This window comes from Limulus polyphemus, unplaced genomic scaffold (genome assembly GCF_000517525.1).
Source record: "Limulus polyphemus unplaced genomic scaffold, Limulus_polyphemus-2.1.2 Scaffold1382, whole genome shotgun sequence".
In the NCBI taxonomy this organism is placed as follows: Eukaryota; Metazoa; Arthropoda; class Merostomata; order Xiphosura; family Limulidae; genus Limulus; species Limulus polyphemus.
Genome location: NW_013666992.1, coordinates 224,843 through 237,874, shown reverse-complemented (window position 1 = coordinate 237,874; position 13,032 = coordinate 224,843). Strand labels below are relative to the sequence as shown.

The 13,032-nt window shown below is 33.9% G+C and overlaps 1 protein-coding gene across 5 annotated transcripts in view; it reads left to right on the top strand.

Moving 5' to 3' along the window:
* Positions 1 to 13,032, top strand: part of LOC106463341 (WD repeat-containing protein 81-like) — a 78,598-nt gene that overhangs the window by 54,781 nt on the left and 10,785 nt on the right. For 4 of the 5 annotated variants that reach the window (XM_022390816.1, XM_022390819.1, XM_022390818.1 and 1 more), the window contains exons 19-26: positions 2,666 to 2,936; positions 3,792 to 3,938; positions 4,273 to 4,444; positions 4,742 to 4,893; positions 6,772 to 6,958; positions 7,668 to 7,792; positions 8,130 to 8,353; positions 11,734 to 11,864. In XM_022390816.1, the coding sequence (XP_022246524.1) occupies positions 2,666 to 2,936; positions 3,792 to 3,938; positions 4,273 to 4,444; positions 4,742 to 4,893; positions 6,772 to 6,958; positions 7,668 to 7,792; positions 8,130 to 8,353; positions 11,734 to 11,864 (1,409 nt within the window). The remainder of the gene's footprint in view (positions 1 to 2,665; positions 2,937 to 3,791; positions 3,939 to 4,272; positions 4,445 to 4,741; positions 4,894 to 6,771; positions 6,959 to 7,667; positions 7,793 to 8,129; positions 8,354 to 11,733; positions 11,865 to 13,032) is intronic. The other variant, XM_022390817.1, reaches the window with a different exon arrangement.

Sequence of the window (13,032 nt, the reverse complement as noted above, 5' to 3'; positions counted from 1 at the left end):
AATTGATTCCTTTTTACGATGACAATGATTAAATTGTAGAGCATGATCAACCCTGATTCGTTAAGCTCGTCAAAACTAACATACTGCTTGATACAACAACAGCCTGGCAATGAAAGCCTGAGTCTTGAACTATCTTGACAGACAGCGTTTAATAGAAGCTAATGCGTAATTCTAGTATAACTTTTTATGACCCACTAACATTCCGCTTGTGACCCAACAGTGGGTCGCGACCCGTAGTTTGGGAAACTCTGCTCTGAATTATTCTTTCTTAAACATTGTTAAATATGACTTATAATCCTCATCTTGGTAAAGTTCGGAACATTTTGCTTTTTTTTTTAATGCAAGGCACCAATTTTTCTCCATTTAATTTGTTCTTTCTTGCTAGCAGTTATTTAATACTTGTATTATTCTTATGTCTTTGTTACATATTCAGATCCAGCTTGGTGGTGAGTGTTGCTTGGTCAGTTACTTTTAAGGTTATAACACACACTGTTAAGATCAGATGTTCTGCAAGACCACTAGCAGCTTACCTAATGGTGTGTGTGTCTCGTATATATATCTATATATCTATTCCGTACTTTCCAGACTGCCACTCATGGACTATCATGATTATAGCAGAAGGGGATTTCTGCCCATCCCTGCTGCTCCCTCAATTGAATAAATTGGGAACAGTCTGCTTTTCAGAATAGGGTTTTGTAGTCACCCATTGCATTCTCTCTGGTGTGTCGTTCCTCTGTACTCCCCTCTGCCTTTTACTCTACCTTCCTCAAGTGGAGTTTGGGAGTCTTTACCACTTTCCAGTTCCTAGCTGTTGGGGTGGTGGACCATGGAAGCTTTTTAGGGACTGTTGCATACATGTAGTAACAATATTTCTCTCTGCACTCTTTTGAGAGGAGGGCAAAGCTGGGAACCTTCTCCTTCTTAGGTTACTGTTCAAGGAGGTCCCCTCCCCCCAATCTTGGCAATTTTGGTAACAGGGTGAATTTTCCCTGCTCAGGGAACTTAGGCTACCTTTTAATGCCAGTTGTGGGACATATGATACTCTGTTCCTATGATTGGGCAGATGTTCCACATCCTACTCATAATTCTGGGTGAACGTGGTTTTCTTCCCTGCTCTTACAGTTGAGTGGATTTTGTTCTTTTCCTGCTCATAATACCAGCTACAAGAGAAATCCCTGTCCTTATGGTTGAGTTGAGGAATTGTATAAAATGCAATGTGTGTGAAACAGAGAATTAAAATCCATATCCCAACATAATGCAAGATAGAATGAAAGCACACACATTAAAAAAAATCATGTGTAGTCAGTATTAAAGACTGAAATTAAGCAAGAAATATGTCCAAGTTGAATGGTGCCAATCGAGAAAGTGAAGTACTTAAAATGTAATCCAGAGGGATCCAGCTGCTCCAGGAGTGTGTTTCATGCTCCTATTGGTGGATGATCATTGCATGTGCTATGCATGCTAAATGATCAGCTTGAACCAAGGGAGTATAAAGGCTAGTGAGTCAAACAAGAATACATTTTTTTTAATGCATTAAAGGGCAGATGAAGATCGGGAAAAGCTTTTATGTGAGAAAGGTAAGTGTCTATTGTAAAGCAATCTTCAGTGTAGGAAAAATGATAAATTTAGTAAACTTGTGCTTAAAAGTTGGCAATAAATAATGAATAATAACCATCTACTCATATGATACCTTTGGAAACATCAGTTGGAAATTGCTAATCTAGTTTGCTTGGCCTAGCCAATACTATGTATCTGCACATGCTTTCACCTTGTAATTTTGCTGCTATAAATCAGCTGTCTTTGATCTGAATGACAAAAAAACTAAAAACAGTTCACCTCTACTCTTAGGTGAAGTTGAAGTAAAACTATTAGACTGATAGCTCACGTGATGTTTTGCGTAGGCATGTGCAAAAATTTTGGTCACAATCGAATGGATTTTGTTGAATAACTTTGCACATGTGCCTTATATTTAGACCAAATTTGACAATTATAGATTATAAGTATCTATCAGTGTACCAAATTTGAAAAAATCCATGAAAGTTAAGTATGTTTTTCTATCAAATAAAGTTTTTGTACTTTGATGCGAAGAAAAGAAAAAAGTATGAAATTCAATCGATATTGGAGATTTTATATTTTGTGTATTTCATAGTGGATTGCCTTGAAATTTGGTATGTAAAGTAAGGGTTCAGTAGAACACATCCACTGAAAAATATGTTATAGTTTGGATTACCATAGTCTGAACTACAGAAAGTGGAAAACCATCACTCCTGTTCATAACACACAATGTATCCTGCAGGTTGTTTTGGCCACACAACACACTACCATGTGTTTTGATCTGAGTTGTAAAGAGAATTAATAATGCTTGGTCCCAGTCTTTGCTCTCGCAAGAGAGAGAGAGTCACTTATAATTACAGGGAAATTCATCCTCGGAGTTAGTAGAAGTCCATAAGAACATCTTCCATTATAATGGTTTTCAGCTAGTTTTCTTTTGGTCAGAATACATTAATTTTTTTTTTTTTTAAGTGCATTGTAAATATTGAACTGTAGAGCAGGAATTAAAATAAATCTACAGTAAAATGAGAACTACTAATATTTGTTTTAACTTTTTTGAGGCATGAACTGCATTTTTCAATGATTTTTTTTTTCTGCTTTTGTTTTTTAACAGGATGTTATCATTAAAGACATCATTTATCCTGTAGTTCGACTAGTTTCTTCTCTTCGAATCACTTTTCCTCGAGGTGTTCAATCTAGAACCATTGTCACACATAAGCTCATAGACAGTCTATATATGCTTGGACTTCGTATAGGATTCGAGATGACCCGTAAATATTTGTCATTAGTACTCCAAAGGTTTTTTGCTTCATTTGATCGAGCTTATGAAAACCATGAAAATAATGATAAACTTGAGCTGTCAACCTCAAATACTTTTCTCTTTGGTAATTATTGAATGTTTTTTATAAGTCTTTGTTGAATTTACAGTATTAATAAATCCAGAGTTTAATAAATCAATTCAAGTTGTATTGCATGTTTTCATCTATGTTTAACACTAACTGTAATTTAAGAAATTAATTGATCTTCAGGAATGATGAAGCCTTTTTAGTTTATATTTCTCAGGAAAGTAAATAAGATGAGCTTATTACAAATCCATAGTTAATTTTTAGGTGTACTTTCCAGAAATCATGGCTGTATATTGAATTGATCTTAAATATAAATAGATTCTTAAACATGATAAAATTATATTTCTTTCACTTCACTTCAGTTGCTTTGTTTGTTCATGATAAGAAGGCATTGGACCACATTATAGTAACTACACCAAAATTTCCTCTCTTAAATGAAACTACATGATAAGATAAACAGGATTTTTAGAATAATAGAGCTGCAACAATGCAACCATTTTATGTGATGATGCTTTTTTTTTAATACTAAGTACTGGTGAAAATACTTCAGTTACTACCACAGAGTTATCAGCTTCAAGATAAATACTTTCATGACTGTGAAGTCACTTTAAACAAGTTATTTTCAGTGACAATCTCTCTTTCAAAAACTTTGCTTGACCCGAATAAAGTTTACTACCATATAACTTTGTGGTTAAAAGTATACTAAAATATTTTTAGAAGACTTCAAAGTTCCCATTTTAAATGTTAATATATGGAGAATTTACCAGAAATCAGAACGTTTTTGTTGTAAATGTTTTAAAAGTTGTACGAATTTTAAAGTTAATCTAAAATTTTCATTTATCTTAAAGTCAGTCATGAAAGTTTTGAAAATTATTCTATATCATGTGGTTGTAGGAGGTACTCCTCAGTCTGCTGAAGACTACCTGGAGATCAAGAAAAATTCACAAACCAATGAATATACAATTGGCACTCCTGTTCGCATCAGTAACTTGATAATTGGAAGTAAAACATCCATTGATAGCTTATCACCACCAACAAAAGGTAAAAATGGGACACTTTAAATAAAAGCTATATATTGAAAGATTTTTGTTAATAAATAAAAAATTTATGGGAAAGATTTTTAAATATTCTATAACCTCAAGCTTCTTTTTCATCTCACTTTGATCTCTTGACACCAAATGCTTAGTCTTTCACTTAAATTAGATGTGTCCAATTTTTTATTTTACTGCACAAAATTGGCAAGGCATTGTATGTTCTTGTAGAACTTTCTAAAACATCTGTATAGAACATGATTTTGATAATTGTTTTTTTTATATATATATGCATTTTCCTTTTTTAACATAGTGATTATTTTTGAAATTTCTCTTGAAATTAGAAGAAAAACCAACCACAAGTGACACTTTAAATCTTCAGACACCAAACACTAAAGGGGAAAAGTCTTCTCCCTCAAATCCAATCCGAGCAAAAGCCTTAGAAGAAATTAAACAAGTCTTCACGCCTGAATTAGCATATCTCTCATACATTCCATTTTGTAAGTTAGCTGGAGGGTAAGTATGTTTAACTTACTCTGTATGCTTCTTTCTTTAAAAATAACGTAGTGTAAAATATTTTGATTATTTATAGATATGAGTAAAATTTGATTCCATTTTTGCTTGAATACAAGTTTAGATTCTCAACTTGCTTTTAAAAATGCTCACTCCTACAGTATTATTGTTTTTTTATAAGAATGATTAATTTTCTATTAACAATGGTAATTTTTAAATTGAGCTTATACAGACTTGATAAATCCATTGAAGTATGTAGCTGGTTCATTTAATCAACTTATACTTGTTTAAATATTGCAGAATCCATATGGAACAGACCTTGAAAAATGATGAGTTGATCCGGCACCTTTGTATGACATACGACAATGAAATATCCAATGAAGCATCAGGTCTTCATTCCTCCGATGAGACAGAAAAGTTGTCAAAGAGTCATCAGAGGATGCCCTCTTTAGGTAGATGTTCACTGCTGTTTTTCATGATTTTCTACCAGTATTTCAATTTTGTTCTAACTATATATTGATTAAGTTTTTAGTGTCATATGATTTAATCTGAATGTGTGAAATTCTACGTTGATAAATAGTTAATAAATACATATTCCATTAGTTCCTTATCAAGCTGTTGTCAGACCTAAAGTTTTTTTATGAAAGAACTCGTGTATTTTATAAGTAAATTTAGCCTCTTTTTTTTTTTTTCTAACCTTGTGAGGTGTTCAGTTGATTGGGCGGTTAGTTTTTATACATATATATGGGTAGTAATTTAAAGTAGTGGAATCTTAAATAGTGAATTTTGATTTCCGTTACGGTACCTTCTCCCCTTTCACAAGATTAGCTTTTCCAGTTTTGTACTGCCCTCTATATGTGAACTTTTTTTCAAAATGCATGCCACGAGCTTTCCACATCCCTCTGTTGGAATCCAAAGTTCCAACATGTCTCTCATGCAAATCATCATGCATCGACTTTCCACCAATAGGAGAGCACTACTATCATGTGACACATGTGACTCCCTCCACGCACCACTACCGAACTATCACCTTAAAGTTTGGCAGAAGACGTGAGCACCGGAAGATAGTGGGGAGGAAGGGTGGGAAGTGTAAGTGAAGGGAAGTACCTATCGGAAATACGTTTTCATATATGAAAATTATAACTTCCAATACAGTACTTTCCCTCCACTCACAAGATTAGCTTGAATCCCACATTGAAAAGGAGAACGGACCTATGCGAGGAAAGAACAGGCTTATCCCCCGAAAACATCCGAAGGACAAAACTGGGAATGAGAGAAACAGAAAAGACTATCTGAGGAGGGGCACCACACCACTTATGAACCAGGTATCTCTTCGGCATGAACAGATGGGATCAAAACATGGCTGAATATGAAGGGAGCACATGCACGAGGGGGAGAGGATAGGTCAGTAATGTGATCCCAATCAGAGAAACAGATACACTCAATCCCACATGATGACAGTGGGTAATGGAAGATGCCCCCCATGGTGTATAGTGCTAGGGCACGTTGGACCATACTCCGTAAGTCAACTACATCCAAAACCTCACTCATTGGGTACCGACATCCATGTTAGGGTAGGATGAGGATCATACTGTATTCACCTCAAGCCATAGAGTCGTGAATGTACATATAATATAAACTCCAGGAAACATCATGAGATGAGTATTGAGTTAGGGACCCAGCAATGTGTCATCTGGTATCCAAGGGGGAGTCCATAGCATGCAATCAACCCCCGCAACTGCGAAACCAGACTGAAATGTGCACAAGTCTGTAACATCCTCGTAATTCTGAGAATGAGGGAATGCCCAGGACAGAAGCATAAATAGACCACGTAGACATGCTGCGACCAACAACACAGAAGACAGTCAAGGGAGGAAGATGGACAACCTGAAACCTGAGTGAAGGCTTATGTGATGGGTTCACTCGATCTCTAAAACCTCATTTGCTGGAAACTGACACCCACATGAGGGTAGGAGTGGTGAACTGCATTTAGGCATCTCACTCCGGGCATGTCACTCATCTGGAGGATTTTGTAACTCCTTCTACACTGGCAGAACACCACCACCCTACTCTGAACTGAATGGTTATAGCCTTCTTTGTGGAACCCATTCAGCAGGTTGCCTCTATGGTCAACCGCCCCAGCAGCTTGGAACTGGTAAGTGGTAAGGACTCCCGTACTCCACTGGAAGAAAGGGGGGAAGAAGTGTGTTGGAGAATCTGGAGAGACTGCTACACCCAAGACAGTGCAATGGGAGATCACAAAACCTATTTTGAAAAGCAGAACATACCATATAGGAAAATTATAACTTTCATGTTTTTTTTTCTTGTAGGCCTGGAGGAAGGTATAGCAAGTGGAGAGTTTGGCAAAAATGTTGCTATTGTTGGAAATCGTATTGACATTCAGCTTGGTGAAGAGAGCCATCTGGTAGTGGGAGGAGAAAAACTAGTTACTTCAGCCATGTCAGAGAATACAAGGACTGCAGAGATGCCAAAATTTGACATTAGTATGATTATGAAGTAATTGTTGAGTTTCTATAATTTTTTTTCCTTTATATGCTCTGATAATTTGATAATATAATAATTATAATAAATGTATATATAATGATTATAAGAATAAACAGTTTTCAACCAATTATCAAAAATATAATAAATATACAATTGTACAACATCAAACATTTTCTCATGCTCTGTACATGCTGTGTGGTAATCTACATGTGTAATTAGTGTCCAAAAGACATTATGTGCTCTTTAAACAAGGTATATACCTTGTTACTTTTTGTGTTTGAATGTGAGATCAGAATTAAGGTTTGAATTGCTTTTAATTATTCATTTCTAAAACAAATTGTTAATAAAATGTATATCAAGTAAATATTCTAAATCTGAACATTTTATTTATTGTTTTATTTTATAGGTGAATTGAAAAGTTTAGACATAACTATTATGTAATTTGCCCTCAAGGGGGACTGTAAAAGATTAAACTTCATAAATACACAGAAATATTTTTGAAACCATCTATAGAAGATTAAGAAATTAAAAATGTCCAAATCTAACTACTGTTCATCGTATGTATGACTTTGGTTTTGGAATTTCTTGTATAAGGCACCACCTTACACTGTGCTGGAAGCCATATCTCATTTGAATTTCTAATATTTTTTATAAGTAAATTATTGATGTTCTGTCAGTGTTAAGCTTTGTCTTTTTGTTTGTTTCTCCTCCTCCCCTCTAGAAAAATGGACAACAATCAACGACACCTGAAAGGAAATTGGCTAGCTTATTGGGAACATGAAATTGGACGTAGTGACAAAGATTTTAAGTTCAACTTTAAACAAATTAAATTACAGGCTTTCACAGGTAACCAGTAATTGTACAATTGTTTTCACTTTCAAATAAATTTAAATTTTGTGGCTTTTGACTTTATTTTGTAAAATTAATAATTTTCATTTTGTACACTAAATCACTATGAGAATATTAGAAAATAAGTAAGATAGTAGAAAGTACTGAAAAAGATTTATCATTTAATTAGATGGATAAAAGTTTCTTGTAAGTATCGTGTAAACAAATTAGTATTATAGCACATGTTGTAAGTATCTGTTATATGCATGTGTTCTATCTTGTCTTTGTGTATTTCAAACATTGATCAAGCAATTAACCTTGACATTGATATAAAACCATGAAATATATCCCCTAGGTCACACAGGTGGAGTTCGAGCCATTGAAATCTTGGATAATGAGAATTCTTTTCTCACTGGGAGCAAAGATAAAACAGTAAAATTATGGGCATTACGAAGTTGTGGAGATGGAAACACATTATCTTCATGTCAGTGGACCTACCTTCATCACAAAAAGTCTGTATTTAGTGTTACTTTCTTGGAGTCACTTCGACTTGTGGGCTCCTGTGACAGTACAGTTCATGTACGTTACATTTTGTGATTAACTTAATTTTAGCTAAAATTAAGATTGATAATAAATAGATTTTATTGGATTTTTATTATTAACTTTCATTCAATAATATGTGAATATTTACAAATACACAAATTATTTTGAATTTATACCTTTACAAATTTCTTAAGTAATGGTAGTAAAAAAACCTAGTGTCTGAAAGAACAACTAGACAGTTATTTTTTATATATGATATAAAATTAGTTGTATTCTTTAACATTTATTGCATTTGATTGATTTATACTTTCTGCTGATAATAGCTTCTGCTATGTACCTGCCAGTTTTGTAAATTTTTAATAGATACTTTTTTAACTTCTCAAATTGCATAATTTTGCCATATTGCTTTTCTTTTCTTTATTTGTCACTGAGTTAAATCTTTTTATATAAATTGGTCATAACTTTATCCTGTACACTGTATTGCTTCTCTCTCAAATGTCTTAGTGTCAAGCATTGATTAATTGAGGCCCAAAATCAGCTATTGCATTGTTTGTTTCTGACTTTAGTTTTTTCAGCCAATCACAAAAACTGAAATGCTTAAAGACATAAGCTAAGTCATATTTTGCCATGCCACAAAAATTAATAAGTTAATCTGCTTATTTTAACTATCTTTGGATTGTGGCAGTGAAAGCTGAGGCTTGTGTCTCCTCTGCTCTACTAATGGTTCAGGCACCATTTCCCAGAAAGTCAACAGTTCTTTTCAGTGTGGAAGTCTCAGCATTTAAATAGATTCACAGATCTCATTTCAGATTAGCAGAACTAATCTGGCTGACTGCTCAGTCATGTTTTTCAACTTTGAAAGTTTGACATAGGTGAGAGATGAGTCTCTTAAAGAAGTGGCAGAGACCTTCAGTTTACAAGCAAAATAATTACTGATCTATTTAAATGTATTTCAGCCCATTTTCTGGTTACTAGTGACTACAGCCAGTATTGAAGATCAGTTGTACTGGTTGGTGATTATGTGTGAGTTCTGTAGAGGCTGTCTCAATTGATCTCTCAACAGCTAGGTTTATTGTTGCCTTGATGATTGCAAATTACAGTCATCCTCTTGCACAGGTTTGAAGTAAATGCAAGACAATCAGTTGAATAAGTAGCTTGGAAGACCATAAGACCAAATTGAAAATACAGACATGGCCCTTTGGACTTGCAACAAAATACCCATATCCAGGAGAAAACATTTCCTAGACCGTATTACATTCACAGGCTGTAGTTCAACCCCAATAGCTGTTTCCTTTTCAAAGTCATTAAAGACCTTTTCAACTCTAATAAAATCCAAAACGTGTAAAATCAAAAGAATTCAAATGAAAAATGGAAGAACTTGTCTGGCCTAAGCTCCACAAAAACAGTTAATTCCTAATAGTTGAATTTTTGGTATTCTAAGTTACATTCAAAACCAGCAGGCATGTTATTAGATTTCAAAATGGGAAGTTTAAGTTTTCAAGATTTGTGATGCAGAGCTGTAAGAAAATCATCTCAACTTGAAATAAAGAAAGTGACACAAAGTATGGTACATAAATTTCTGTAACTAAGACAATGGGAGAAAAAAAAATTTAATGTTGCAGAAAAGTGTACAACTTCATTAAGCAAAAATAAAACCAAAATTCAAGCAAGAAGCAACTGCCTGGATTTTCACTCAATCCTACATTCTAGCAGAACATCTCAGAATGCCATGTCAACAGGCAAGTCCCATTACAAAAGAAAAAGAAAAAATGAGGAAACCAGTTTCCAACTTGTGTGTCATCATTATTTGATCAACATGCTTGAAAATTTGCTGAGCTTTGCCCAATGAGTTATCCAGCAAGCAGGCCAGATGGTAAGATAGAAAAATTGTAGGCATAGACTTATAAAAGGTGATACAGTTTTTAGGGGCAAAATTAACAGAATTCAAGAGTGGACACATCCATGTAAAATTGGTACCCGAGTTCAGAAACTTGTATTAAAAATGAACTTTTATGAATAAAGATATACAAGGTTGAGTTTTTTTATATCAAAATAATGTTGAATATGCAAATTAGTAAATCACATGACAACCAAAGCTGATATAAAGTTATGGTGGAATGGCATGTATCAGAACTGTATTTTTACTTTGTTTGGCTTCTCTTATATATTACAGTGCCACCAAAAATTTGATCGCTTTTAGAAAGCTATTTTCAATGCAAAATATTCGTACATTCAGATCGTGCAGATTTATCTAAATCGGGGAATTAGAATTTCAAAGATGGGGATATCCGCTGTATATATTGGCATTGGAAAATAAAGGAATATGGATCAATTTGGGCCACCAGGACAATTCAGAATGAGACCTGTAACAAGTTGTACTCCAGCCTTGGTAAGCAAAATGCATTATCTTGTAACAGGTTAGAATCCACAAATACAGGTCAGTGACAGATGTCATCCACATGTCCCAGACAACAGTACACCATAATCAAGAAGGATATCTGAGTGGAAAAAGAAGCCAACATGATGGGTACACCAAAATAAAGCTTCCAGTCTTACCCTGCATTCAACTGTCACACAATTCAAGCAGCTGGAGAATGAAACTGTTATTCTTGCTATTCCATGTGAAAACGTACTTTTCAATTTGTCGGATGCAGTTCCCATGGATTTCTGTGTGAATGGACTGCTGAAATGGACACTGGAAAACTGTGATCCTTGCCGGAAGAAGTGGTGAATTTTGAACATGACAGCCTAATGATGAAGCTTTTTGCAATAGAAACTGTGCTAACTGTAGGGCTATTGTCAAGATGCACGGTCATTAGATGTAATGTGACCCGACCTGGTGACATGGACTGTATTCATGTAGTGAAGTATAGAGAGGTTTAATTTATGATTTCTTGAGTTATGTAAGTTCATATTTATTGGCTTTATTTAATCCTATTCTAACTTCTAACCTGAAAGACTAAGTTAGACATATAAAAATTAAATTTGGAAATCTGAAATGAACTCATCCTCTTTGCCTGAAAACTGAAATTATCATTTGTGTAAGTAATGGAAACCAGTCATAATTTTTAATATGATACCCTGAGCCTTCTTTTCTCTACAGGTTGAAGCTCTACACATGTAACTGGCATTATTTATCTAATTTTACACAAAACATTTCAAATGAAGTAACTGCTTTTTTTCCTCTGTATAATCTCTTATATCTGATTATTATAAATACATACTCAATAAGTTTAATGTGTTGCAGTTTTATTTTGTTCTCTCAATTTTCATATTATCTGACAAAAATACATAGCGTCATGACCGGTCATGTCTGAATGAAAACAAAAAAAAAAATGTTTTTAGGTCTGCTCTTATTATGACTGTATTTATTGGTGACATCTCAAAATTGATTAGTCTATGTATTTCTCTGTTAGATTTGGGACCCTTTTGTAGGAACCTGCTTAAAACAGTTGGATTCTAGTAAAGCAACTCCTGTGACTGTTCTATCAGCAATGCCTGCTCCTAGTACCACTTTATTAGCTGCAACCAGCAACTCCACTATTCGGTAAGTATTTGTTTCTTTTGAACCTTCCTTATCAGATTCATAATTATAAACATCTTGCAAAATTTACTTGTTATTCGGGATATTAAATTTTTTGCTCGGTAATCTTATATGTGTTTGACTTTTCCTCATGATTTTGCAATTTTTTGTTAACTTGCAGTCTGCTAGTTTCAATCTATCCACATGGGAAATTTCCCTCATTCTCACAGTTTTATTTATGACATTTCAAAGATATAATTCAAATTTCTTTTATCCTTCTACATACAGGTTTTCATGTGTTGTTTATCTGAAATTTATCTTTGTTTGGTTTTCCATTATGATCTTCCTACTTATGGGGTTCCTGGTGTTGTTTATTTGTAATTTATCTTCATTCTTCTTTTCCATTATGATGTTCCTACATAAGAAGTTTTATCATATTGATTATTTGTAATTTATCTTTGTTTTGTTTTTGATTATGATAATCCTATGTATATGGTATTTTGTTATCTGTAACTTATTGTTTGATTTTCCATTATGAGCTTCCTACCTATGGGATTTCCTGTTATTGTTTATTTGTAATTTATCTTGTTTTCTTTTCCATTATGGTCTTCCTACATCCGGGGTTTCCTGGTGTTGTTTATTTGTAATTTATCTTTTTTTTTCCATTGCCCCCAGTTGCACAGCGGTATGTCTGCAGATTTACAATGCTAGAAACCAGGTTTTCACAGACAGCCCATTGTGTAACTTTGTGCTTAACTATAAACAAACAAATTATTTTCCATTATGATCTTCCTACACATTTGGGCTTTCCCAATGTTGTTTATTTGTAATTTATTTTATTGTTTTTTTTCTATTTTTATCTTCCTACATTGGTGGATTCACGAAATTATCTTTGTATATTCTAACACAGATTTTGTGTATTAACTCTTTCAGTACGGGCTCGGTCCCTGGGACTGACCTCGTAACCATTTTGTGCTTGTAATAGTTTTGATGCTATAACTTTTAAATTAGTAAGCATGTGTTAACAAAATTTGGCAGAGTATCGGTAAACATTACAATGCTTTTGTTCACAAAATATCAATTTTTATTTTTTTTATTTAGTCTTAAGGTTTGTTAAGCAATGTTTTCATGTGCTTTTTTCTTATTGCATGTTACCTATCCAACATGCAAAGTAATTTTCATTTTAAGATTA